Source organism: Cololabis saira, chromosome 10, assembly GCF_033807715.1.
Source record: "Cololabis saira isolate AMF1-May2022 chromosome 10, fColSai1.1, whole genome shotgun sequence".
NCBI lineage: Eukaryota > Metazoa > Chordata > Actinopteri > Beloniformes > Belonidae > Cololabis > Cololabis saira.
In genome coordinates, this window is record NC_084596.1 from 41,620,397 (window position 1) to 41,645,457 (window position 25,061).

At 39.7% G+C, this 25,061-nt stretch overlaps 1 protein-coding gene across 1 annotated transcript in view; it reads left to right on the forward strand.

Annotated features, from left to right (window-relative positions):
* Window positions 1-5,855: 5,855 nt before the first annotated feature.
* Window positions 5,856-25,061, forward strand: part of LOC133452103 (excitatory amino acid transporter 5-like) — a 64,332-nt gene continuing 45,126 nt past the window's right edge. The window contains exons 1-2 of the mRNA XM_061731302.1: window positions 5,856-6,448; window positions 21,986-22,065. Of these exons, the coding sequence (XP_061587286.1) occupies window positions 6,308-6,448; window positions 21,986-22,065 (221 nt within the window). The 5' untranslated portion in view covers window positions 5,856-6,307. The remainder of the gene's footprint in view (window positions 6,449-21,985; window positions 22,066-25,061) is intronic.

The following is a 25,061-nucleotide window of genomic DNA, read 5'->3' on the forward strand; positions in this document are numbered from 1 at the left end:
GGGCACGTGGAAGGCTCCGACACCACCCTGTAGGAGGTGGCACTGGCCAGCCAATATAAGAAGATGGCCACTTCAATGTGTTTTCCCCAGCCGTGCTCCTTGCTGTAGCCGAGGGACTGGATGAGGGCTCCCACACTCTGCCTTGACAGGTGGAAGTCTCTCTGCAGCTCTCCCTCTCCCAGGAAGAGGCGACTACTGGGGTCTCAGCATTCAGCTGTAAATAATGCCCTCGACGAGCACGCTGTTGGAGTAGGGGCAGTATGTTTAACTTTCTATTCTGTTATTTTACTTCATAACGATACTTTTAAAGTTCACCTTTTCCAATAAACTGTTCTTTAACAAAGTTGTTTGTCACAGAATATTATTTACTGACTTATCTGACAGTATTTAGCTGTTAGCTTTGGAGTTTACTGCTTTACTTAGCCCTAATGAAATTAACCCTTAAAGAAAGTTTGATATACTTACATGGGACACGTGCACAAAGGATGGCCAACCTATATCGCCACCTGCGCCTCCTTTGGGCCACATTAAAATCCGACATCATCCTTTTCTCTCTTGTCTCTCTACTGTCTGTTGTCGCTCCTTTATTGTCTCTACTCCTACTGTGCACGTGATATAATTATTTTTATTATGTTTTATACCAAGTACGTAGAGGTGCACTAAATGAAAACCCAAACATATGTAGCTTAATAAAATAAAACAAATAAAATTCAATAGACTGATATGTTCATTTTAATACATTTATTAGAATTGTGACAGCTTTGATGTACCGACAGTGCAGCAGCTTCTGGGGTTCCAGTGAAAACATGAAGCTTCACTTTATATTCAGACAAACTAATGTGACAGCTACAGCTGTTAGATTTCATCTATTAAACCAACATTTATCTTCCTAAATGATTTATTTCAGCCAGCGGTGATTCTCCACAGAGCTGCAGGTTTCTCCCCCGGGACGACGGCATGGGTTGATCCAGCGATCACTTCTGTTCTCCGGCCGTGAGCGGCTGCTGCTCCCCGGGGCTCTTCTGATCCGCGAAACATCGGATCAAATTTCTTAACAGGCGGTATTTGGATAAACTGAGCCCAGGTTGGGGATCTTAACAGTTACTTTTACGCCTGAAAATATGTTAGAACTTAATAAAGTGGCATATTAACAGCGCTACAGCTGAAATTAAAACAGCTTCTGGTCTGCTTTCAAATCTCAGCTTTCGCTGTCGTTCTGGTGCGAAATGCATTCTGGGATACACTGTAGCACACTGCTGTGTGAACGGTCTGCTGGAGCAGCGTACTGAATCCTTCATTTCGTAGGCAGTATACAGTGCATACTGTGCAGTATGTAGCTTGTAGTGCGGTAGTATCCGAATTCAGAAACGGCCAATGTCTCTCTCTTTAGGCAACCAGAGAGTGGAACCAGTCTCTCAAGGAGACTGGACCAACACACATGGCTCAGAGCCCTGAGCCATGTGTCGAGGTGAGCCCAACTATTTCAAGCCAGAAATTCTCAACCTGCACCAAATGCACCACTTCAAGTTTGTTCCGCACCAGAGAGGTGACATTCCACATCCCAAGAGCCAACTTCTGCAGCCAAGGACTGGACCACCAGGGTCTTCACCACCCAGCTCACATGGCACCTGATCTCCATGACCCCGCCCACGGGTGGTGAGGCCATGGACAGTCAGAGCCAGGCAGAGGCCCCATGGGTGCAGACACAGCCACCTGGCACTCACCAGCTAGGCCTGGCTCCAGAAGCCTTGACACGGACGCCGATGCGGTGCCACGCCTCCAGGCAAGGGAAATTGATGAAATTGAGGAAGTGTGGGACATATATATATATATATATATATATATATACTATTATTAACCAACCAATTATAAACCAACAAATAATCTCTTTATTAAATATAATACTTTAAAATTACATGATATAGTAGAGCAGAAAACTATTTTATTTGCCTTTAAAGGAGCATGAGGCTCCTTTTAGAAATGAGACTCATTAGCGCCACCTTCGCCACGACGGCCGTTGGGGGTACTGCAGCCAACAGTGAAGCCGGCACGGGGGAACGGGGAGAACATGCATGCAGCGTCATGTGACGTCACATCCGCAGGACAGCGCGGGAAATTCGGCCCCACAATTGCAGCACATTTTGCAGCAACCAGCCTGTTCAAGGCAACGGAACGATACACTAGAGGGCTCATTCTTTTTGGTTTGGATCGCTTCATCTGACATTATTACTAGAAAACTTAAAACGTGTACACATTTTTTTTCATAAATCCTGCCTCATGCTCCTTTAAAGCCCAGCAGAAACTGCTTCCAAACTGCATTCAGGACCTGTTCCAAATAAAAGAAACCCACTATGACCTGAGGGGGAAACTCATGTTTGGGATGACGACAGCAAGAACTAATATTAAAAAGAGATGTACATCAATTAAGGCTAGAGAAATTTGGAATAGTTGTGATAACAACCTAAAAATGTGTAGTTCTATTTTCAAGTTTAAGGAAATGTTTAAAGAAAATACTGTAAATAAATATAAAACACTATAATTATAAAGTATACTATCAAAAACATTCTAGAATGTGAAACGTCAATTTTATATTTTGTCTTACTTATTTTTGTCTTCTTTATGTATTCTTTGTAGAAGAAGTAGAAGAAAAGAAGATTAGGTTGCATAACCTTTTCAGTCTCATTCCAGAACTGTGATTTCTGCACTGAAGGGGCTGTAATAGAAGAAAATTATACCACCACTTACTGGGTTAATAAAAAGTAATCACATAGCAATCTAACGTTGTGGCACAGTAGGAATGTTTTTGCCCATGTCGTCTCTCTCTCTCATTTGTGGTTCTGTGATTATTAAAAGGGTTCTGGACCAGAAAATCTGCATATGGATTTGTACCATGTTGTGCTCTGTCTTTGGTCTTCTTACATTTAGTTTAGTTTCAGAATTGCAGGTTAAACTCGTTCTGCATACGTGGATAACATCTTCTGCAGCCTCTTTCTCCAAGGGTCAAAAGATAATCATGAGTGGAAAATAAATTAAATCAGGCTGAACTTGTACACCAGCACTCAGTTCAGCAGTCTTCTCTTTTCGAGTCCGTTGCAATCTCAGATGCGGTTCTGCCAGTATCTGGTGCAGGTCACAGCTGTTGGGGTGGGTTCTGCTACTGGCTGCACTGGGGGGCATCTTAACAGTCCAGTAGGTGGGACATTGTCTGTACTGCTCTACAGCTGCATGTGTCTTCTGTCTGGTAGCTCCATGCTTTCATGAGTGCTTTGCATCTCCCCTGCTCCACTCGTAGTCTGTTTTAAATGTTTCCCTGCATCTGCACACCGTGATACAAGGAGCTGTGTCATTAACAGACTTGTCCAGAACTTGATGACAAGCTGATGACGACTATTAATTAGAATCAGGTGTGCTGATGCAGGGAACCTGCAGATCTACATCTCTTGAGTTCAGTTATTTTGTTTATAATATATGAACACGGTTCAAGGAGAGAGAGATGACACTGAATCAAAATTCAATTCAATTGAATTTCTTCAGATCGTACTTTTTTCGTACCAAATAAAATCCAAATCAATGAAGTTTCCGTTGGTTGTTTTTTCTTGAATTTCTTGAATGATCTCAGCATTTCTGTTAGCGTAGAAATGCTTTTTACAAATTAAATTATGGTAATGAAATTTATTAGATTTTGCAAAGAAATAAAAGTCAAAATGAATGTATGAATTTACATTTAATTTGAGTCTACGGTGCAATTCCCTTATAGCTTTATTCCTGATCTGAGTTTGTGAGCTTCAGCTGCCAGTAACAAGCTCCCTTCAACATTTGCTGATTCCATTTGGTTGCTTTAGAACTGAAATTTGAGTTGATCTCAGTTGGATTTAACTGAGGCTGAGCTTTTTGCCTGGCGAAGAGTGTCATAATCAAACCATGGAGTACACAACAGTGTATTTGTGCTGAGTCTTTATCCACAACAAACAACGGAACAGTAGCTCAATGCCAGCGCTGCAGGTGTGCGGAAGGATAAAGAAGGTGGGAAAACTCTCCTCACAGCCTCTCTTTTCATCTTATTCTGTGATGCTAAGAAACATTTCTTTCTGGAACAAACTTGGCAGATGTTTTCTCTTTTTTTGTCTGCATATATATTAATGGTTAGTACCATGTTTGGTACAACATAAATCACATATATGCATCTAATATATAATCTAATCTATAATGCTTTATATATATATATATATATATATATATATATATATATATATATATATATATATATATATATAGATATATATATATCCATCCATCCATTATCTATACCCGCTTTATCCTTTGCAGGGTCACGGGGGTCTGCTAGCGCCTATCCCAGCTATTTTCAGGCGAGAGGCAGGGGTTTGTTAGGATTTCATGAAATTGTTAAAAGCTGAAAGCATTTCCAACACTGGTGGGCTTTCTCTTTATATTCAAAGTAACCTTGTATGTAGCAATTCATGGAGCCACCTCCTGGTGTTACGGGTAGATTAGAAGTTAAATACAATCCACATAGTATTGTTGGAGACGAGACGGGGGAAAGGCGACACCTTAAGGTGACTTTCCCTTGAGCTGGCTCTTCCAATTAAATTAATTAGCAATACACATACAATTTGTTGAGAGAAGACATTGGGGGGAAATAGGTGGTTTGACATTGGGGGTCTTATCTGCGTCCAAGGGTGACACCCCAGGTGAGAGAAATAACAAAGGAGATAGAAGTGACACGTTTGGGGGTCTTTTCCCGTTCCCTCCACCAATGAAATTCACTTGCAAAGAACACCCCCCTTTAGAGTATAAATTCAACTGGACTCGTGAAAACATCGTGCATTTCTTTCCTACCCATGAGAGAAGTGTACCTCCGGCCGGAGACAAATGTACCTCCGGCCGGAAGAAAAACCTTGTGCTTGACATCATTAAAAGTTGTATTAACCTGTGACTCTTTCCACTAGTTTTATTTTGGGACACCAGACAAAAGAACACGTATCTTTCAGGTTACACCCTAGACAGGTCACCAGTCCATCGCAGGGCCACATATACAGACAAACAACCATGCACACTCACACTCACACCTACGGGCAACTTAGAATCATCAATTAACCTAGCATACATGTTTTTAGACTGTGGGAGGAAACCGGAGTACCTGGAGAAAACCCACACAAGCACGGGGAGAACATGCAAACTCCACACAGAAAGACCCTGCTGGGCCTGGGAGTCGAATATATATATATATATATGTATATATATATATATATATATATATATATATATATATATATATATATATATATATATATATAAATAAATCAGCCCTACCATTATTAATGCTAAATGACTGCTGTTACTGAATAATAATTATAACCTGGTGCCCGATGCCAGCAGGCTGCTGCCCACAGAGCGTCTCAGTTCTCTCACAGAAACCCATTATGTCCAAAAGACTGTTGTTTTTTTCTGCTATTCAGGTTTTAGTTGCCATTATTATTTGAATCATAGTTCTATGGATCATGAATATAACTAACCATGACACCGAGGCTCTGTCTAACCTGTCTCAACTGTCATTTTTTCCCTCCTCCCTTCTTTTTCCTTCTCTTCTTTTCGTGGGACTAGAACAATCCACCGTCCAATTGTTCAGAGAGCTCTCTAATCCAGCCTTAGATGTGAGTTGTGCAGTGCGGCCTAATAGGATCGCAGTATTAACCCTGATGACAATGCGGCCAGCTGTCGCAGAGCCCCCTGTTGGCCGTCTACGGCAGTGCGTCTGTGGGGGAGAGGGGTGGAGAGGGGTGGAGAGGGGTGGAGGGATGACTGACAGTAGAAAGAGGCAGACGCGGATCGGGAGAGGCAGCGGGTGCTTTTACGTGATGCTTTTAGGTCGATGTGGCAAAAACAAAGGACGTAACCGGGAGGAAAAGAGCAGAAACTCCTGAAGTGCTTTATTTTTGGACCTATATCTCTTTTATTTCCACTTAATATCCTTCTTATTCATCAAAATCCCATCTTTTTCTCTTAACCTGTTCTTTTTTGGCTGTTTTTTTTTATTTTTTAAATCACACAAGTCCATCTTCTCCTTCTATCTGTCTGCATCCAACTATTTCCCCCCCACCTGCCACATCCACACTCCCTCCGACACTTCCTCCAGCTCGGTGGCCGTTGGTTCTGTCTGGGTCTCTCCATGGCTGAATAAGTGTTGCTGAGGGAGGGCGTGCTCCGGTGCTCCGGTGGTTTCCTCTGAGGGGTTGCGAGGTTTGCAGACGGGAACAGGACAAACAGGTGGAGGAGGTGGTGGAGCAGGATGGCGGTGGCTCTGGAAGAAGTGTGGGGCAGGGTGAAGAATGTCTGCAAGCAGAACGGACTGCTCATCCTGTCCGTGCTGGCCGTGGTCATCGGCTGCCTGCTGGGCTTCTTCCTCAGGGGCAAGCAGCTCTCCTCGCAGGTCAGTTCACCAGGAGCTCCTTGTGACCCCCCCGGCCACCCACCACCCACCACCCAAACACCCGGATCAAATGCCAATTTCCCCTCCCACCTGAATTCTCCGTCACCCACCCAGTCTCTCTCAGTGTGACCCCCACCCCCCTTCAAACACCGTGTTGGAGACCCAGTTCCCTTCCTCCCTGCTTCTACCGCTTCCTCTACACATTATGTGCCACCCACCAACATTTCCAAAAACACACACAAACCTACAAAAACATGTACAGCTTATGAGTGCACTGCCCCGACTGTCACGTACTGTATCCCCCCCCTGGATGTTAACACACATCTGCTAAAACTCTTTTACCTTAACCACTGAAAATAATCATTTCAAATTTCCAGAATCGATATATACGATTTTTGACTTGATTTGATTTTGTTGGCGTGTGGAAAATATGTCATCAAAATGATAAAAAAAACGCACCAGTCCTATTCAGTGAATAAGAATTTCATCAGCACAATTTTAATCACACATCAGGTCTTTCGGAGAGAGAAAGAGGTTCAGCGTGCTGGCTTGCGATTTATGTGTTGGACAGATGGAGCGGATGGACAGGACTGCACATACTGATTATTGTGTTTCTGCACGCGTGTTTAAGACACTGCGATCGTGTAGTGATTGAAGAAGAGACTCAAAATTACGCCGGCAAGAAGCCTCGGGAGAGGCCCAATTTGATGCAGTTTAGACAAAAATGGTTTCTTGATTGCAGTCAGTTTATTCCTTCAATATCGATCGAGCCCAGACTCGCTTGAACGTCATCGATTGATGAGACCACAACAGCATCAGAAGATTAACGTTTTCCGTTGTTTGTTTCTGTTTTTTTTTAACTGTTGAACCACATACAGGACTGTCTCAGAAAATTAGAATATTGTGATAAAGTCCTTTATTTTCTGTAATGCAACAATGTCATACATTCTGGATTCATTACAAATCAACTGAAATATTGCAAGCCTTTTATTATTTTAATATTGCTGATCATGGCTTACAGCTTAAGAAAACTCAAATATCCTATCTCAAAAAATGTGAATATTCTGGGAATCTTAATCTTAAACTGTAAACCATAATCAGCAATATTAAAATAATAAAAGGCTTGCAATATTTCAGTTGATTTGTAATGAATCCAGAATGTATGACATTTTTGTTTTTATTAATTGCATTACAGAAAATAAAGAACTTTATCACAATATTCAAATTTTCTGAGACAGTCCTGTATGGCCTGAGTTGATCAATGGGCAGAATTAACATCATACATCATTTATTTTTTTCAGTTATATGATTCAGCCAATAAGGAAGGGTCAGGGGAATTAAGAAGTCAGGTTTTTGAGGATATGGAGGGCGGGCAACAAAAGCATCAAACAAGGTATTGTTTAAAGGGGATCATTGAAAAAAGTGAGCGTGTGTGTGCTCTTATGTGCGTGGTGTTTAATCTATGCACGCATCATTATCATTACAGAATACATGTGCTCTGACATACAATCCTTGCAGGAACAGGTGATCCCTGTTTTGGATAAATGCCAAAGGTCTACTTTAATCATTGAGAGATGTCTATAATGCATCAAACTAACGTCTCCTTTTAACAGGAGTCTGTTTGCTTCTGAACAGCCCTGCAACGCACAAAAACTACGCTCAGATGATTTGAAGGTCTCACACAAGTGGAAATCAACACCCCTTCATTCTGATTCAAAGTGTTTTGCAAGACTATCTGAAAATGTTGAAGTCCCACTTAAGATGAAAGCATCACAGCGATTGCCTGTTTGGGGTCACGGAGACTTTGTGAACAGTCTGTATTCCTCTCGGTTCCTGTGGATACCAGCACAACAAGAGCAAAATAAATTGAGCGGTGGTTCTGGTACATGTGAATCCAGTGTTACGCATGTTAACATGTTCTTTGAAAAAATGTCTCACTTTTCTCACTTCGAATATTTAGATTATGGCAGCAGTTTAAAAACAAAGAAACTGAGACAAAGCCCTATGTTTGTTTTCAAAGAGCAATTTTTCTACTTAGCATAGAAGATATTGGGTTTTACATCAGAGATTGTGAAAAGAGTCCGGAAGAAGCTGCACCTCACAGATAGGACCAGAGTTATGAGTTTTACGGGTGTGGAAAACACCACGGTACCCGTGGAGGACCGGCCGCTTAGCTTGTGGCTAACTTAACAGAGTATTACATTAACTGGGAGATTAAGATTTAATCTACAGTTGAATGTGATTGGAGTCATCTAGTTAAACATTCTCGTGACTGGACGTAGGGTACAATGCTGAGATTTAACCTTCACAGCGAGTACAGCATATGTCAAATCCATTTGAAATATTCATAACATTGATTTCACATTTAACAAAAAATGATTGTAATTTACTATATTAAATAAAAGGATGTCTACCGAATCCCGATGTCATTAAAGTGATTGAAAGTGAGCTAACAAGATGATTTCATCTCAACTATGTCAATGAACCACTAGTGCAGTTCGTGCCTGAATCCTCACGGACATGGACTGACACTTGGCCCAGAGTGGATTTCTGTTTTAAATCTGCGGCACTGACGGCCTGAGACTGGCAACGTCAAACAGCCATCATTGACTACGTTTACATGCAGTCAAAATTCGGGTAATTGCTAATATTCCGGTTACTGAAACATTCGAATATTCTGTTTCCATGCGTGAGCAAACAGGGTTATCCCTGTTTACATGGTAATTAATCATTTGGGATATCCCGATCAAACCAGCGACGCGTGGAGAACGTGATGACGCAATTAGCCTCATTTCCGCTTCTTCTTCCTGTATCCAAATTCAAAACAAATGCTGCTTTGCGCAACTTTTCTCTCACCTTCTTGTAAATCTTCTATCCCGGTACTTTTTCTACCGTCTACAAATGCAGAAATGTTCATATCCTTCATTACATTTATGAAGTGATTAGTCTCCTCCTGGTCTTGTGTTTCTCCGTGTTTATAAGAACCTCCTGGACTCAAAAGACCAGGATTCCTTGTGAACAGAGCATGCGCAGAAAACAAATTCCTGTTCCGTTTGGTCGGGATATTCCGTTTGGCGTTTACATGACCCAATATTCAGGATTTAAAAGGAGTAACCCAGGGCTCATATTCAGGTTTTTAAAAACCGGAATATGAGCAAATTCGGGTTATTCAAAGGGGTTATTGGTGTTTACATGGCTGTGCAAATTCGGGTTATTGCCAATATTTGGGTTTTAAAAGGGTTATTGACTGCATGTAAACGCAGTCATAGTCCTCATAAAAGATTGAAAGAACCAAACCTGTGTTGCAAGTTGGGGCTTAATTTGCATGTTCATTCGCATCCACCATGAGGAAGTGGTGAGATAAAAAAAAGGCATCCCCAGTGACAAAGAGACATTAGCACATGCTCCCTAACCCTGTAGCAGAAATAAGGAGGACAAGCTGAGAGTTGGGTCCTTTCAAGAGGATGAACAGGCAGATGAACGTGTTCCCGCTTGTGGCTGCTGAGATACGAAATCAGAAAGCTGTCGTATCTTTCCCAAATAACAATTTGAAGTCCTAAAAACCTATCAGAGACGACAAGTCTTCTGTCTTCACTTGTTAGACAGCTGCCTGGTGAATTTGAATCCTGTGTTTCATCTATGGGGCAACGTCCTTTCTTGCTCTTTGACACCATCGCAGGTGCGGTTCTTTCAACGATGACCAGGGAGCTGGCTCCAGAAGAGAGCGCTGACCCACATGTGCAACTTTACTGTAGTAATAATCATGCTTGGACCCTGGTTGGGAAAAAATGCTAAAAATATTTACCTCATCAGTTATTTTTTCAATAATAGCTGTATGATGTCAAACATCTGGTTGTATGTTGGAGTAGATCGTCAGTCATCCAGGTAATGGTAGTCCTCAAATATTGTGTCCAAGGCCCCTGGACCTCTATCCTGGTTCTTGAAGAGGTTTCAGCTTCTAGTCAGAAGGTTCGTCAGTTCAAACGGACTTGTGGCGAGATGCAGACTCACAAACTGTTGAAGTCAAATCTTTGACCCTTTGGTTGTTAAAGTGTCTTCTACACCGTAAGCTTGTGAGATGTGTTGGCCACATGAATCAATCAATCATGGTTGTGAAACTGTCTGGGCAGGACATTCAAGGCTGCATTGTAAGTGTTGGATAGGTGAAACCTGATACTTTACTCTCGTTTTAATGTTTTTCCTCTTTGACGTGGATTGGTTCTTTTACTGTGTGTGCGTTATTCTCCTCCAAAAAGTGTCTGTTGTCAAAGAGACGCTGGTGGACCGCTAGATCTTGTCTCGACCAAGGACCAACCATCTAACTTCCAGGTTGAAGCTTTTGCAGAGGGAAGATTTGTTGCAGTTCCTCGACTGGCCACTAGGAGCTGGCTGCAAAAGCGAGTCCGTCTCCATAGACCTCCCTGTTAAAATGTCCCACTTTAGAGCAGAAATAAACATATTTACAGCCTGGTTGAGAAAAAAAACGTTTTGGTCTCAACCATTTGACTTCACACCCATGACAACTCTGAATGGGTTTTTTTTCACATCAGTAGAATTTAAAGAAAGCATTACATTTATTTCTAATAGGATTGATTGATAGTCAGCTCAACCTAGCCGCTCAGCCGTTATCACTTCCTCATCCGAAATCATCATGCTACCACGCTTAGCTTAGTGAAGCAAGCACCTGTTTGTATTATCCTAGCCTCGGGTAAACGCCATGGTCATTTATGATTTCGTCATTGAGTTGACATGTTAAGGTTTATCCTGCTGTAAACATCTAACGGCAGCTCTGCAGATATTTCGGGGGGGGGGGGGGGGATACACCAACAGACCTTGTAGACAAAGCTAACTTCAATTACCCATGTTTGGCATGTTCCCGTCAGCTTGCTGAGCAACATGGCTGCGCCCCGTACGAAGAAAAGTGGGCTACAAAACCGGTCTTCAGACACCGATGGCGATGGGTCACGTGACTTAATGTTCCGTCCAGTGTTTTATACGGTCTTTGATCCCCACCAATCAGACTGATGTGATAAAGTCCATTTGCCTTTAACACAAACAGGAAAACTGTCATCACTTTGGTGACTTGGTACTTACGCTGAACTTCAGATCTATGTATAAAAACAATATAGAGCCAATGTTGTTTTTTAGGATAGTATGGCTTGCTGTGCTGTTAGTTGTCCGGACAGATGGTAGGCTGCTACATAAATTAGAACACTGATTTAGACATGCTGTCATTACCCGATTTGAGTCACACATGCGCAGTCGCGTCCAACATCATCGGCCATCTTGGAAAGCAACATACGGCAACACCACTTGGGCAAACTGTCATTACCCGATGTGAGTCGCTACCGCAAATATATATATATATATATATATATATACAGTGCCCAGCATAAATGAGTACACCTCCTTTGAAAAGTAACATTTTATACAATATGTCATTGAAAACAAACATTTCCAAGATGTGCACAGGTTACGTTTAATACAGCATCTGTTGAACTTTTGACTTAAAACAAAGGTTAATAATATAACTCAGATGCCATATTTTCCTTTTTTAGTCAAATTAGTGTGGTGCAAAAATGAGTACACCCCACAACAAAAACTACTAAATTTAGTACATTTAGTACTTTGTATGGCCTCCATTATTTTTAATGACAGCTTCAAGTCTCCTGGGCATGGAATGCACAAGTTGGCGACATTTGGCAACATCAATCTTTTTCCATTCTTCTACAATGACCTCTTTCAGAGATTGGATGTTGGATGGAGAGTGATGCTCAACCTGTCTCTTTAGAATTCCCCAAAGATGTTCAATTGGGTTCAGATCAGGTGACATACTTGGCCACGGAATCACTCTCACCATGTTCCTTTTCAGAAAGCCAGCAGTGGCTTTAGATGTGTGCTTAGGATCATTGTCGTGTTGGAAAAGGGCACGACGACCAAGGGCAAGAAGTGATGGAAGCATCTTAGTTTTCAGTATAGAGCAGTACATTTCTGAATTCATGATGCCATCAATGAAATGCAGCTCCCCAACACCAGCAGCACTCATGCAGCCCCACATAAGGACACTACCCCCTCCATGTTTCACTGTGGGCACCATGCACTTTTCTTTGTATTCCTCACCCTTGCGACGCCAGACAGTGTTGAAGCCATCGGTTCCAAAAAGATTGATTTTGGTCTCATCACTCCACAGTATAGAGTCCCAGTAGCGCTCACCTTTGTCGGCATGTGCCCTGGCAAACTCTAGACGGGCTTTCTTGTGACTGGGCTTTAGGAGAGGCTTCTTTCGAGGACGACACCCATGCATGCCATTCCTCTGCACTGTACGGCGTATTGTGTCAAGAGAAACAGTCACTCCAGTTGCACTTGCTACTTCCCTAGATAATTGCAGGGAACTTGCATGCCGGTTTTCTTCAACCCTTCTCATCACAAGACGCTCCTGTCGTGGTGTTAACTTCCGTGGTCGACCTGGACGTCTCTGTGCAGTGGTTGCAGTTCCATCTTTCTTAAATTTTTGAATTACTTTTGCAACTGTATTCTTACTAATTTGTAAGGTTTTGCTGATATTCTTGTAGCCTTTACCTTTCTGGTGTAAAGAAATGATTATCTTTCGCAGATCTGGTGTCATTTCTCTTCCATGTGGTGCCATTGCGGACAGCAGGAAATGGGAAGGGGTGGTTTGCTTTAGGTAACCCCCTTTTGTAGCCACCTGCCTAATGAACACCTGTGTAATGACTAATTAGACTCACCTGTGGTTGAATGCTTGTTCAATTACACATTGGGAGCCTAAAATGTAGCTTTGCTCAGAGACCTACAGTGGGGTGTACTCATTATTGCACCACACTAATTTGACTAAAATTGAAAAATATGTCATCTGAGTTATATTATTAACCTTTGTTTTAAGTCAAAAGTTCAACAGATGCTGTATTAAACGTAACCTGTGCACATTTTGGAAATATTGTTTGTTTTCAATGACATTTTGTATAAAATGTTACTTTTCAAAGGGGATGTACTCATTTATGCTGGGCACTGTATATATATATATATATATATATATATATATATATATATATATATATATATATATATACACATACTACTCACAATAAGTTAGGGATATTGTGAGAGACTATTTTTATTGTCTAAATTTTTGGGGTAATATTAAACTAATGAAAATTGTGTTTCTTCTTATTCATCATTAGTAATATCAAAGGGATGCAGCAGATTCCGAAAGGCTAGACATTTCCCATCCGTGGCTGTACTTAAAAAAAACGCAGCAGTGATTCCTGTCAATGCTGGGCATATTGTGCCACCTCAAAATCCACACACAGGAATTCGCTATTTGATCTAAACCTAGTTGTTCTGATTATGCTTATTCATCATTTCATGGGAGTTGCTTTTCAACTTTTACTTTAACTTGCAGCATACCGATTGTTCCCAGTGATTTCTTTCCGTTTTACGAGCTCCCCACAGGTTGTTGATGAAGAAGAATTTAATGGGTTTTTGTGTCAGATTTTGTTTTGTTTTGCTGAGTTGTCAAAAACATCTGTGGTGTATCAAATAAGTATAAGTATATTCAAGTACTTTTGCCAACTCTGCTTTTGATTTAGTTTGGCTAAACAGTTGGTCAAACTGGTCACATTTGAAAACATGGAGAAATGTTTTCTCATTTCAGACAACGAGACTCGGTGGATGAACTTTGAATCCTGTCAGGTTAGACGTACAAATCCAAAGAGGTTCATGAACAGTTTTGCAGTTTTTTTTATTAAACCTACTAATTAGCAAGCTGGGTTTTGTTCTCTGCTAAAGTAAACCAGTAATAGCGCCTTCAAACGCATGCAGCAGTGTTTATTTTATGATGGCATAGTCAGTACGTGTTACACAAAGCCATAGTATCGAAAATAAAGACACGATTCTAGAGGTCTCTCGTCATATTTGTGCCTGAGAACTTGATTTTGAAGGATAGAAAAGAAAGCCTTGATATGTTCTCTCACATAAACTTTACACCCTCTGTACAGTAAAGATTGGCCTATTGTACAAGTACCATATTTTATATACAGCCCCTAAATGATAAATGTTCTGCACTTTTACAACAATTTTTTTAACCTTGTTTTCAATTCATTTAAATTTTAGTGATCAACTATTACAAGCACACAAAAAAAGAAGCACAGTGGAGAATTTTTTTTTTGCTATTTTACATACAAGAATGCATTTTATTGGTATTTTTGACTATCATTAACATATTTGTGAAAGAAGAACAGGACAGTTGACATGAACTATCTTACATAATTATACGGAGTGGAGGGGGTTTTATCATTTCATTATCATTCGATCATGGGCCCCTAGAATCCGTCTCCTTTACCCCCCATTTTCAGCGCCCCAGGAACCAAGCATTAAATAAAAATGTTGCTGTTAAATTTGCACTTCCTGGTCCTTCGGCCTCATATCTGTTCAACTCACTTAATTTTAAATCAAATGGCATCACTTCATATCAAAAGTCATTTTAGGGCATTTTAGAGAAACAGCTGATGAATCACCCTTGAGCGGAAATGTGGTATCAATGAGCAGAAGAGTTCAGCAGGGAGCGTGTCAAAGCTCATGCACCTTTTGGGAAACAATGCAAATGGGAGATGGAGAATACGTGAAGCGTGACTTAAAAGTTTTGGTCGGATAGTTTTTATCAAAGTGAGGAATCAGCTCTTTGAAACACACGTCTATTTACAGGACTAATTAACTCACTAACAAAACATACGATTGTTGCTCATGATTGTTTGAAACAAAGGCTTTTTAAGATTTTTTTTGGGCTCTAGTGGCCCCTTTTTCAAGTAGCAGACAGGAAGGGTAGAGAGAGAATGGGTGTGACGTGCAGCAATTGTGCGCAGACTGGGATTCAAACCTGCGACCGCTGCAGGAGGACTGTAGCCTCAGTATATGAGCCACTTGTTTAACCCACTGCACCACCGAGCGGCTCGGTGTGTTTGAAGAGTCTGCTCCCGTTTTTGTCAGAAACACTTGTTCAGGTATTAAATAGAAATGGTGGTTTCTTTTTAAACTTTTTAAATGTCTCAAGCATCTCAAATCCTTGTCTGGGTTTTTCAGAGCTGAAGAATAAAAGCATCTCACTGAATTCACAGGTGAATGAAAGGAAGGCGTGCAAGATATTTGAAGAGTCTGCACGACTCCAGACGGAACATTTCATTCCTAAGTGTAGTCTTTTAATTGAAAAAGAATTGTTACGAGATAATTTATTCATTTATTCAGCACTTTCTGGACATGTTACCTTTCAGGTTCTCAGGTTGTTATAAGACAAAAACATACACATTAGCACGTCATCATACACTGTGTTTTCACATCAAAAGAATGGCTTTTTTTACTATTTAGTTTTACTTTTTGAAACAATTTAATCCCTGTAGAGTTGCCTATGAAACAAACTGCCTTTGAAATCATCAAATATTCCATATCTGACAGGCAGCAGCTTTTTCAGAGGAATAAAAGAACAATAAGTGGTTTGGAAACATGAAGTCTTGTTTGGGAATCACCGAAAGCAAAGTTATTGGGAGGAAACCCAACAACGTCCCCAAGTTGACGCCGTTGGAGAAGTCTATTTACAGGACTAATTACTGTAACTCACTAACAACACATACGATTGTTGCTCATGATTGTTTGTGTGCCAGCAGTTTCACACGAAAACGATTATAAAACCAACATTAATGTAACGCAGCAAAAGAGTTAATTATAGTTGTGGTTTCACAATGAAAGCTGAGGCAGATTTCTAGTTTTAGCACATGCATTCAATGGGAAAAATGACCAAAAAATATATACAGCAAGTGCCTGACTAGATGAAAGGAATTTGCATAATTGAGAAAACTAAATCATACAAAAACTTTTTTTTAAAGATTAAGCTGAAGAGAAATGTTTTCTTATTTTAATTCTTATTTTCAATTAAACAACTCTCACAAAAAGAAAATTAAAGCACGTAATTACACAAAATGTGTGCAGCTCAGCCATTTATTTCTTAAGTGATGTCTCCTTGTTGCTCTTCCAGCGGAGAGAAATAGTTATTTCTAGATACATTTTTACATTTCAGGGTTGTTTCTAAAGTTGTCGAGGGATTTCACTAGAAGTTTTATTGCACACAAGTCAAGAGACATCATGAAGCTTTGTGTGTACTGAAATGTGTGCACATTAGTGTATGTAAGGAATTTCTTCAGTCATCTGACATTGGGTTTTTTCAACTATTAGCCAATGCCAGGACTCAAGGGCAGCTGTGTTTGTCCTTCTCACACACACACACAAACACACACACACACACACACACACAAACACACACACACACACACACACACACACACACACACACACACACACACACACACACACACACACACACACACACACACACACACACACACACACGCTCATCTGGCCTAAAAGCTGTGCTACTCCAAAACACAAGTAAAAGGCTTTTATTGCTACATTATCTCACTGCACAGATGTGATGTACTTAAATGTAATTTAGTTGGGTCCAACTATGCTGAATTGTTTTGTTTTGCTGCAAGCTTTTTCGCCTCTTTTTGTGACCGTCATCCATCTGAGCAGGAAAAATATTGCTGGTATGAGCGTGTATGGCCCCACTTACAGTGAGACACAAAAAAACATGCTACCGGATGAAATACGAGGACAATCATGTGAAAGATGCAAGAGGTTGCAAAGCCGAAGGTAACTGCAGAGTCAGGGACCTGCGTGACCAACACACTTCAGGCTAAGCACGGAAAGTTGATGGATTGACTACTTGAACAGAGATTACTGATTAAAATGAAGTTGGCCAGGAGTGAAGAAAATCCTGGAATCTCAGCGAAGGTGTGAAGAGTTTTCACGCTGGATTGAAGTCAAACGTGGTGACTTCAGGTCGGGGTTCTTTAAAGTAATCCGTGGCAGCAGTTACACGTTTGCTGCCAGCAGCCGCAGATGCATCCTAGTTAAATCCTCTCTACGCACTGGAAGAAATGTTTGTTCCCTCGTTTCCTCCCCGTTGACCACTGGGTTTCTGTTAGTTTATCATGCAAACTATTTCTGTTTAATTCTGCACTAGGAATGGGCGATATTTTACCGTTCACCATAAACCGTCAAAAAATTCCCCACGGTAAGAATTTGTCATCTCACGGTAAAAACAATAAATTCCCGTTGATGACGTTTTTGTGTAAAGATGATTTATAGTTCTGTGTTAAATCCACGCACAACGTACGTGAAGGAAGGAAGGAAGGAAGGAAGGAAGGAAGGAAGGAAGGAAGGAAGGAAGGAAGGAAGGAAGGAAGGAAGGAAGGAAGGAAGGAAGGAAGGAAGGAAGGGAGGGAGGGAGGGAGGGAGGGAGGGAGGGAGGGAGGGAGGGAGGGAGGGAGGGAGGGAGGGAGGAAGGAAGGAAGGAAGGAAGGAAGGAAGGAAGGAAGGAAGGAAGGAAGGAAGGAAGGAAGGAAGGAAGGAAGGAAGGAAGGAAGGAAGGAAGGAAGGAAGGAAGGAAGGAAATGAGCCGGAAGGAAAGAAAGAAGGAAATGAGCCTGAAAGAAAGAAAGAAAGAAAGAAATGAGCCTGAAAGAAAGAAAGAAAGAAAGAAATGAGCCTGAAAGAAAGAAAGAAGGAAGGAAAGAAAGAAAGAAATGAGCCTGAAAGAAAGAAAGAAAGAAAGAAAGATATGAGCCTGAAAGAAAGAAAGAAAGAAAGAAAGAAAGAAAGAAAGAAAGAAAGAAAGAAAAAGAAAAAACAATAAATTCCCATTGATGATGTTTAGTAGTATTTAGTATCTTTTACAGCAGTGTTTTGGCTCCAAAGACTGAATGTGGTGATAGATTTTTAGTTACAAAGGTGGAGTTGAATTGGTATTTTTTTTATCGTCATTTTTATCGTTATCAGGATAAATCCCAGAAATGATTGTGATACATTTTTTAGCCCATCCCTATTCTGCACACGGTCAGGCTGTTTCCTTGTCCCAAGTCATATTTTCTTGTAGGCTCAGAGTTTTTTACGTCTTCCATAACCAGTTAAAAACACATTGTGATTGCTTTAAATAAATACTTTACAAATTACCCATGTGCTGGCTTCTTTACATGCAAAGGAACAGCTCCACATTTAATTGCTAATACGAGCTGAAAAGATCTCAAGTACCGGTATTTGAGTTTTGATGTAATGGTCCGGACTTGTGGCTTTGAGGGAAATAAAAGCCCCAGCGTGGTTTATTTTCTCCCTCTATGACCCAGTTCTTCTGGGTTATAGAGGTACTGCAGTCCTGATATTGATAATCTCTCTTGATATTCTTGCTTGGCAACATACCACCAAAAATAAATACATTTAAAAATCCATTTAGGAAAAGAAATGTTGTTGTCATGATAAAAAGAGATGTCTATTTTGAGTCAAAGTTCTTTTTTTTTTTCCAGAAACGGCCCAACTATCTCACTGTTTCTCTTCTTCTCCCCGTTTTTGTCAGAAACACTTGTTCAGGTATTAAATAGAAATGGTGGTTTCTTTTTAAACTTTTTAAATGTCTCAAGAGTCTCAAATCCTTGTCTGGGGTTTTCAGAGCTGAAGAATAAAAGCATCTCACTGAATTCACACAGGTGAATGAAAGGAAGGCGTGCAAGATATTTGAAGAGTCTGCACGACTCCAGACAGAACATTTCATTCCTAGGTGTAGTCCTTTAATTGAAAAATAATTGTTACTTTCTGGACATGTTACCTTTCAGGTTCTCAGGTAGGAGAACAAAAAGACAAATAAGACATAAACATACACATTAGCATGTCATCACACACTGTGTTTTCACATCAAAAGAATAGCTTTTTTTACTATTTAGTTTTACTTTTTCATTTATTTAATCCCTGTAGAGTTGCCTATGAAACAAACTGCCTTTGAAACCATCAAATATTCCACATCTGACAGGCAGCAGCTTTTTCAGAGGAATAAAAGAACAATAAGTGGTTTGAAAACATGAAGTCTTGGTTGGGAAGTAACGAAAGCAAACCAACAGCGTCCTGGAGTTGACGCCGTTGGAGCAGAGCGGCTTTAGGTTCTGCAGGACTGGATCTACAGTTAGCAAGACCTTTTTGCTAGAACTTTTTCCTTTAAGAAAATCACGAAATGTACATTAGTAGTAATTTTAAATCCGTCCCTTTCTAACGTGATTTAAAGGGATATGCCAACATTCTGGAAATGATGTTTTTTTTGCTGTGAGCCTCGTCCCTTGTCTCTGGGGATCCAATAACGCCATATCCCAACAAACTTCCCAAAAATTCTAAAAATGTTCTTATTTACATGTTGGGATTTATACATTTACCTCATGTTGTAATAACTATGTAACATGATGGGATGCAAGAATCTTTTAAACTGGGGCTGTCACTCCATTACATTTTTTAATTGCAGTTGATTACAATATATTCATAGTTTCTTCTTTTCCTTCCTCCTCTGGTAGTCCTGTAGAGATAAGTAAACTTCTCATCAAAGAAAAAAGATTTGATTGGACTCAGGTTTTCACATCGCCTCAGGTGTATTTATATAAATTATTTATTCATCTATAGCCAGTGTTTAGCCTTCATCACTTCTGACTGATTACATTAACCTATGTATTCATACATTTAAAATGTAAAGTACTATAGGAAGTATATATAATTGTGCTTTTATATGAATGTATTTTAATTTTCATGGAAGACTAGCTGGCGTTTTGCGTCCGCTAATGGGGATCCAAAATAAAAACAAAACAAAACCTAGCGACGGCCATTTTGGATTTTGCTGTTAAATATTCTTATATTCGGCTGTAAATGTCACAAACGGGCGGTTGTTTTGAAAGAAGCATGATAATTACGGATTAGGAAGTGATAACGGCTAGTGATTGGTTGAGCCCACTGTCGATCAATCATGTAAGAAATAAATGTATTGCTTGATTTACAGGACTGTCTCAGAAAATTAGAATATTGTGATTTTCTGTAATGCAATTACAAAAACAAAGAATGTCATACATTCTGGATTCATTACAAATCAACTGAAATATTGAAAGCCTTTTATTATTTTAATATTGCTGATCATGGTTTACAGCTTAAGAAAACTCAAATATCCTATCTCAAAAAATTGGAATATTCTGGGAATTTTAATCTTAAACTGTAAACCATAATCAGCAATATTAAAATAATAAAAGGCTTGCAATATTTCAGTTGATTTGTAATGAATCCAGAATGTATGACATTTTTGTTTTTTTAATTGCATTACAAAAAATAAAGAACTTTATCACAATATTCTAATTTTCTGAGACAGTCCTGTAAACTCTCCTGGCGTGGTAGGAGTTTCTAAACACGTATGAGCACCTTTATCTGGGTGAAGCGTCATGACCAGGTGCAGCGCGGCCACCTGGGTCGTAGGATCAGACAGGTGGAGAGGTCAGTCTGTCAGCTGGCCAAGGCAAAGCTGGGAATCAGCTTCCCAAGCCTGGAGCTCCTCATTGATGCATTCTGACCTGAAAATACCCGTCTCTCAGTCATCTCATCAAACCTAATCGTTACATGGCGACTGATTGACGAGTACATCACTAAAATGAAAAGTCTATTTAAGATTGTAAGCCACTGCAGGACATGTTTTGACATTTGTCAGCACTTTTGTTTTGCATGGTAATGAAAGTGGCATCAACACCGTCGTGATTGGTACATACTGATTTAATTTGATTTGAAGATTCAAACATGCAACAAAGAGTACAAAAAAGTAAAAAAACAGAATACAAATCAAGTGGAGGAATGAAGTAACCACTTATCCAGTCCTACCCCTGAATCTGACATACATTCTTACATATAATAAGACGAGTTTCAATAAGTTTACTTAAAAAAAAACACCCATACCTACTTTAATAACTGTTCTATATAATAGTGATATAATACTCAATTATATGTATATATAAATATAGTCTAAATCAAACAAATCAAAGCAAACAAAAGAAAACAAAACAAACGCCCATCATTTAGTTGTGCTACAATGTATGTAAGTACTAATAAAAGTAATTATAATGCATAGTATTACATTATCATTACTTTACTATAATACAATATAATAGAGAACAATAGACAGCAATGATATAACAATATACTTGAATAACTATATAAGAGTAGCTATGCTATATATACATTACATATACATATACTTCCAATTATATACATAAAAATTACTATAAATCTATTTATCGACATGTCTACATATAACTATAAATTAATATATATTAACAGAGCTATAGATGCACAAATACTGTACATATAATACAACTCAATATATCCATATACATACCTACATATAACATACATATCCATAATATACATCTATATATCTACATATATTAATAAGTGTACATATCTACATGTTTATTCGCATCTGTATATTAAATAGAATTTTTCTTTGTATGTTTTTTTTTAATTGTGATATGTTTTGACTTTGTTTCAGGCTTTCACTCCGTAGGTCGACATACAGAAGCTGAATATCCAGTAATGTTAAAATGGCTCCTGTTCTCTGTGTGCTTGCAGGAGGTGAAGTACTTCCAGTTTCCCGGGGAGCTGCTGATGAGGATGCTGAAGATGCTGATTCTGCCTCTGGTCGTGTCCAGGTAAGAGGAGCAGGAACGCTCCGACACACACCAGCCCTCTGAGCAGGCTTTACAAACCCGCTGATGAACTGGAGGAAAATTCTTTGAGTGGGTCAACAGGGCTTGGATTTGCTTAAGGGAATAAAAAAATGCACGAATCGGTTGTTTGCCAGGGATTAAAAGCTTAAAATAGCTATGCACTTTATCTTCATACCATAAAATAAAGGATATAATTGTACAAGGAAGTTACCTGTAGAAACCGTGTCTTTGAGACCTAAGGCCTGTGTGCAACACTCGTTTTGACTGCAGTATCCTCTCGTCCATACTGAGTGTTTCAATCAAGCAGAATTGTTACACAGTGCATTACTGCCACTTTAAATGATGTTCTCCAGAGTTTGCATGTGGGTGTTTTGAAGCTACAATCTACATTTTGAGCATGCCTCAAGCACATGCTGGTCTTCTTAATGAAACTGAATTTCCTGAGGTCTAAATGACCTCAGGATAATTACCGTAACAGAGAAGATTGGTTGTGCAGACTGATAAATCAGGGCAGCTCGCGCCGCGCACTCCTCTTTTCTACTGAAACAATGAATCATAACTGCTGTCTGTTCTTAGAAATGTGTTTGCTGCTCCGCCGAGAGCACCGGCACTCGCGGCAGTGAAAGAAAAACATTTGAGGAATAGATTGAAACTATTTTTTTTGAAACAGCAAGATACATTTGTCACCACTAAGAGGAGAAAGGGCGGGCTGACTAAACCCGGCAAACTGGGGAGCAGTTGTGACGCATATATAGTGCTGACGGAGGTTTCTATGGCTGACGTTCAGACGGCGCTGACGTTCAGACGGCGCTGACGTTCAGACGGCGCTGACGTCCCCCCGTTTTCATGGAGACATGAAACCATAAAACTATTGGAAAATAATCTCAGTCTTTTCAATCTTTTAGTTAAGGAAGTGAAGTTTCTTCATAGCGGAAGGAGTGGGTCTATATAATAGCGTATGAATGTGAATATAAATATAAATGTGAGCCTGTGAATGGTTGTCTCCCTGATTTAAGTTTTTTATTTTTTTTTATTTTATTTTTGTTTGGACTCACATGTCAACAATACATACATCTTTATCGCATAGTTACTTGTTTCAACACAGTGCTCCAATTTGTTTTTTTCATTCACAATACGCTCATTACATTACAATACGCTAACCATTGTACGGCGACCTTGAGTGTCTAGAAAGGCGCCTTCAAATAAAATGTATTATTATTATTATTATTATTTTTATTATTATTATTATTATTATTATAACAGAACACATGAACACTGGGTGTTTTGTATTATAGTAATACAAGAAAATAGATAGACAAATCTTCTTTAAAAGAGGTAAAAGAAAAGAAAATTAAGCAAAAGCTGGGCCTTTCAGGGAAATATACATTTTCCATTGCTCCCAGATGTCTTTCAATTCAGATTGCTGCAGCCTCATTGAGAAAGTAATTCTTTCCATCACAAATATATCATAACTTATATTATAACATTCATCTATAGATGGGATTTCTGGCTTAAGCCATTTCTTTGTTATTGCCTTTCTTGCAGCTCAGCCCAGTATTCCAATTAAGTGTTTAGTTTCAGAACTTACAGTGGTTGAACGTACAAGCCCGAGGAAGATTTTGTCCCAATTAAATGCAATTTCCTCCCCAAATATAATCACTAGTTCTGTGTGAATGTTACGCCAGAAAATATTTATTTTTGGACCAAAACAGGTGGTGATGATTGTCTTCCTGGGAATGACACGTCCTCCAGCAACTGGAGGAACCAGAAGAGTGACCATGTTGAGCTGGCGTGATAAAATATCCAATGAGACACTTCCAGCCTGATTTAGGTTTTAGGAGTCGTGTGGTTTCCGTGCAGACATCTGAAAGTTGGTAGGACGCCGGTCGCGTGGCTGCAGCACGATTGGGGGTAGATGACGAGCACAAACTAGATGAGATTGTTGCTGCAATTACCTTTTTTTTAACATTTAGGATTAAAGAGTAATGTTTCTGTGGAGGTAAAGCTGTTGGCCTTTCATACTTTTAGAAGCATACTTCATGGAGCGCTGCCCGGCAGATTTTCCAGTTTTATTATTTTAGGCCCAAAGTTCTTAGTTGCCAGCATGAGGTCAGTGATGTCTCTAACACAAAAAAAAACTCCCAAAACAAATCATGAAAACACACCAGTTACATGCATGCTGCTTTGTGCAATAAGCTACTTACAATCTATGCAACAGCAAAGACTGGATGAGAAGTTAATCCTCCCTCTCTCTGTCTGTCTCCCTCTCCGTGCTTATCTCTATCTGTCAGTGTTGCCGTGCAGTTCTGTCCTTTTCCTTTAAGGTTCATACCTAAGTAAAAGATCCAGCAGGAAGATGTTTTATCTAAATGTTGCAACGCAGATCATCACCTCAGCCTGTGTTTCTCGCCAGACGTGCAGGATGTGACTGCCAGAGACAATAACTGCAACTATAATATGATAGAGCTTTAGGCTCTGCAGTGCAGTGTAATACAAAGATAAATAGGTGAATATTTCTTTAACAATACAGGTATGTAGTGACTGTTTAGTTTAGTTTAGTTTATTGTTTTGCACAGTTTTTAAAAATATACATGAAAAATATCAATTATAAATACTATAGGTGCAGGAAGAGGCAAAAAAAACCCCAATGGGCTTATTTGAAGCCTCCACCGAAGTTATTAAAATTTCATGTGTTATAAAGAACACAAGATTAACATACAAAAACAAAAAGTATAACTACACAAAAGTAATGAAAAACTAATAATGCAATATATAAATAATAAAGAATAAAGACAAAAAATAAGTGTGTGTGAGTGTGCATGGGATATTGCTGGACTGGAGTTGCTTGTCACACTCCAGCGCGCTTCCTCCACCTTTCCTTGAGACTCGATGAAGACAATAAAGCTTCTTCTGTGCTTAAAGTGATCAACTTTCCGCCTCCTGCCACACACTTTGAGATGATGCTCAGAATATCTCTG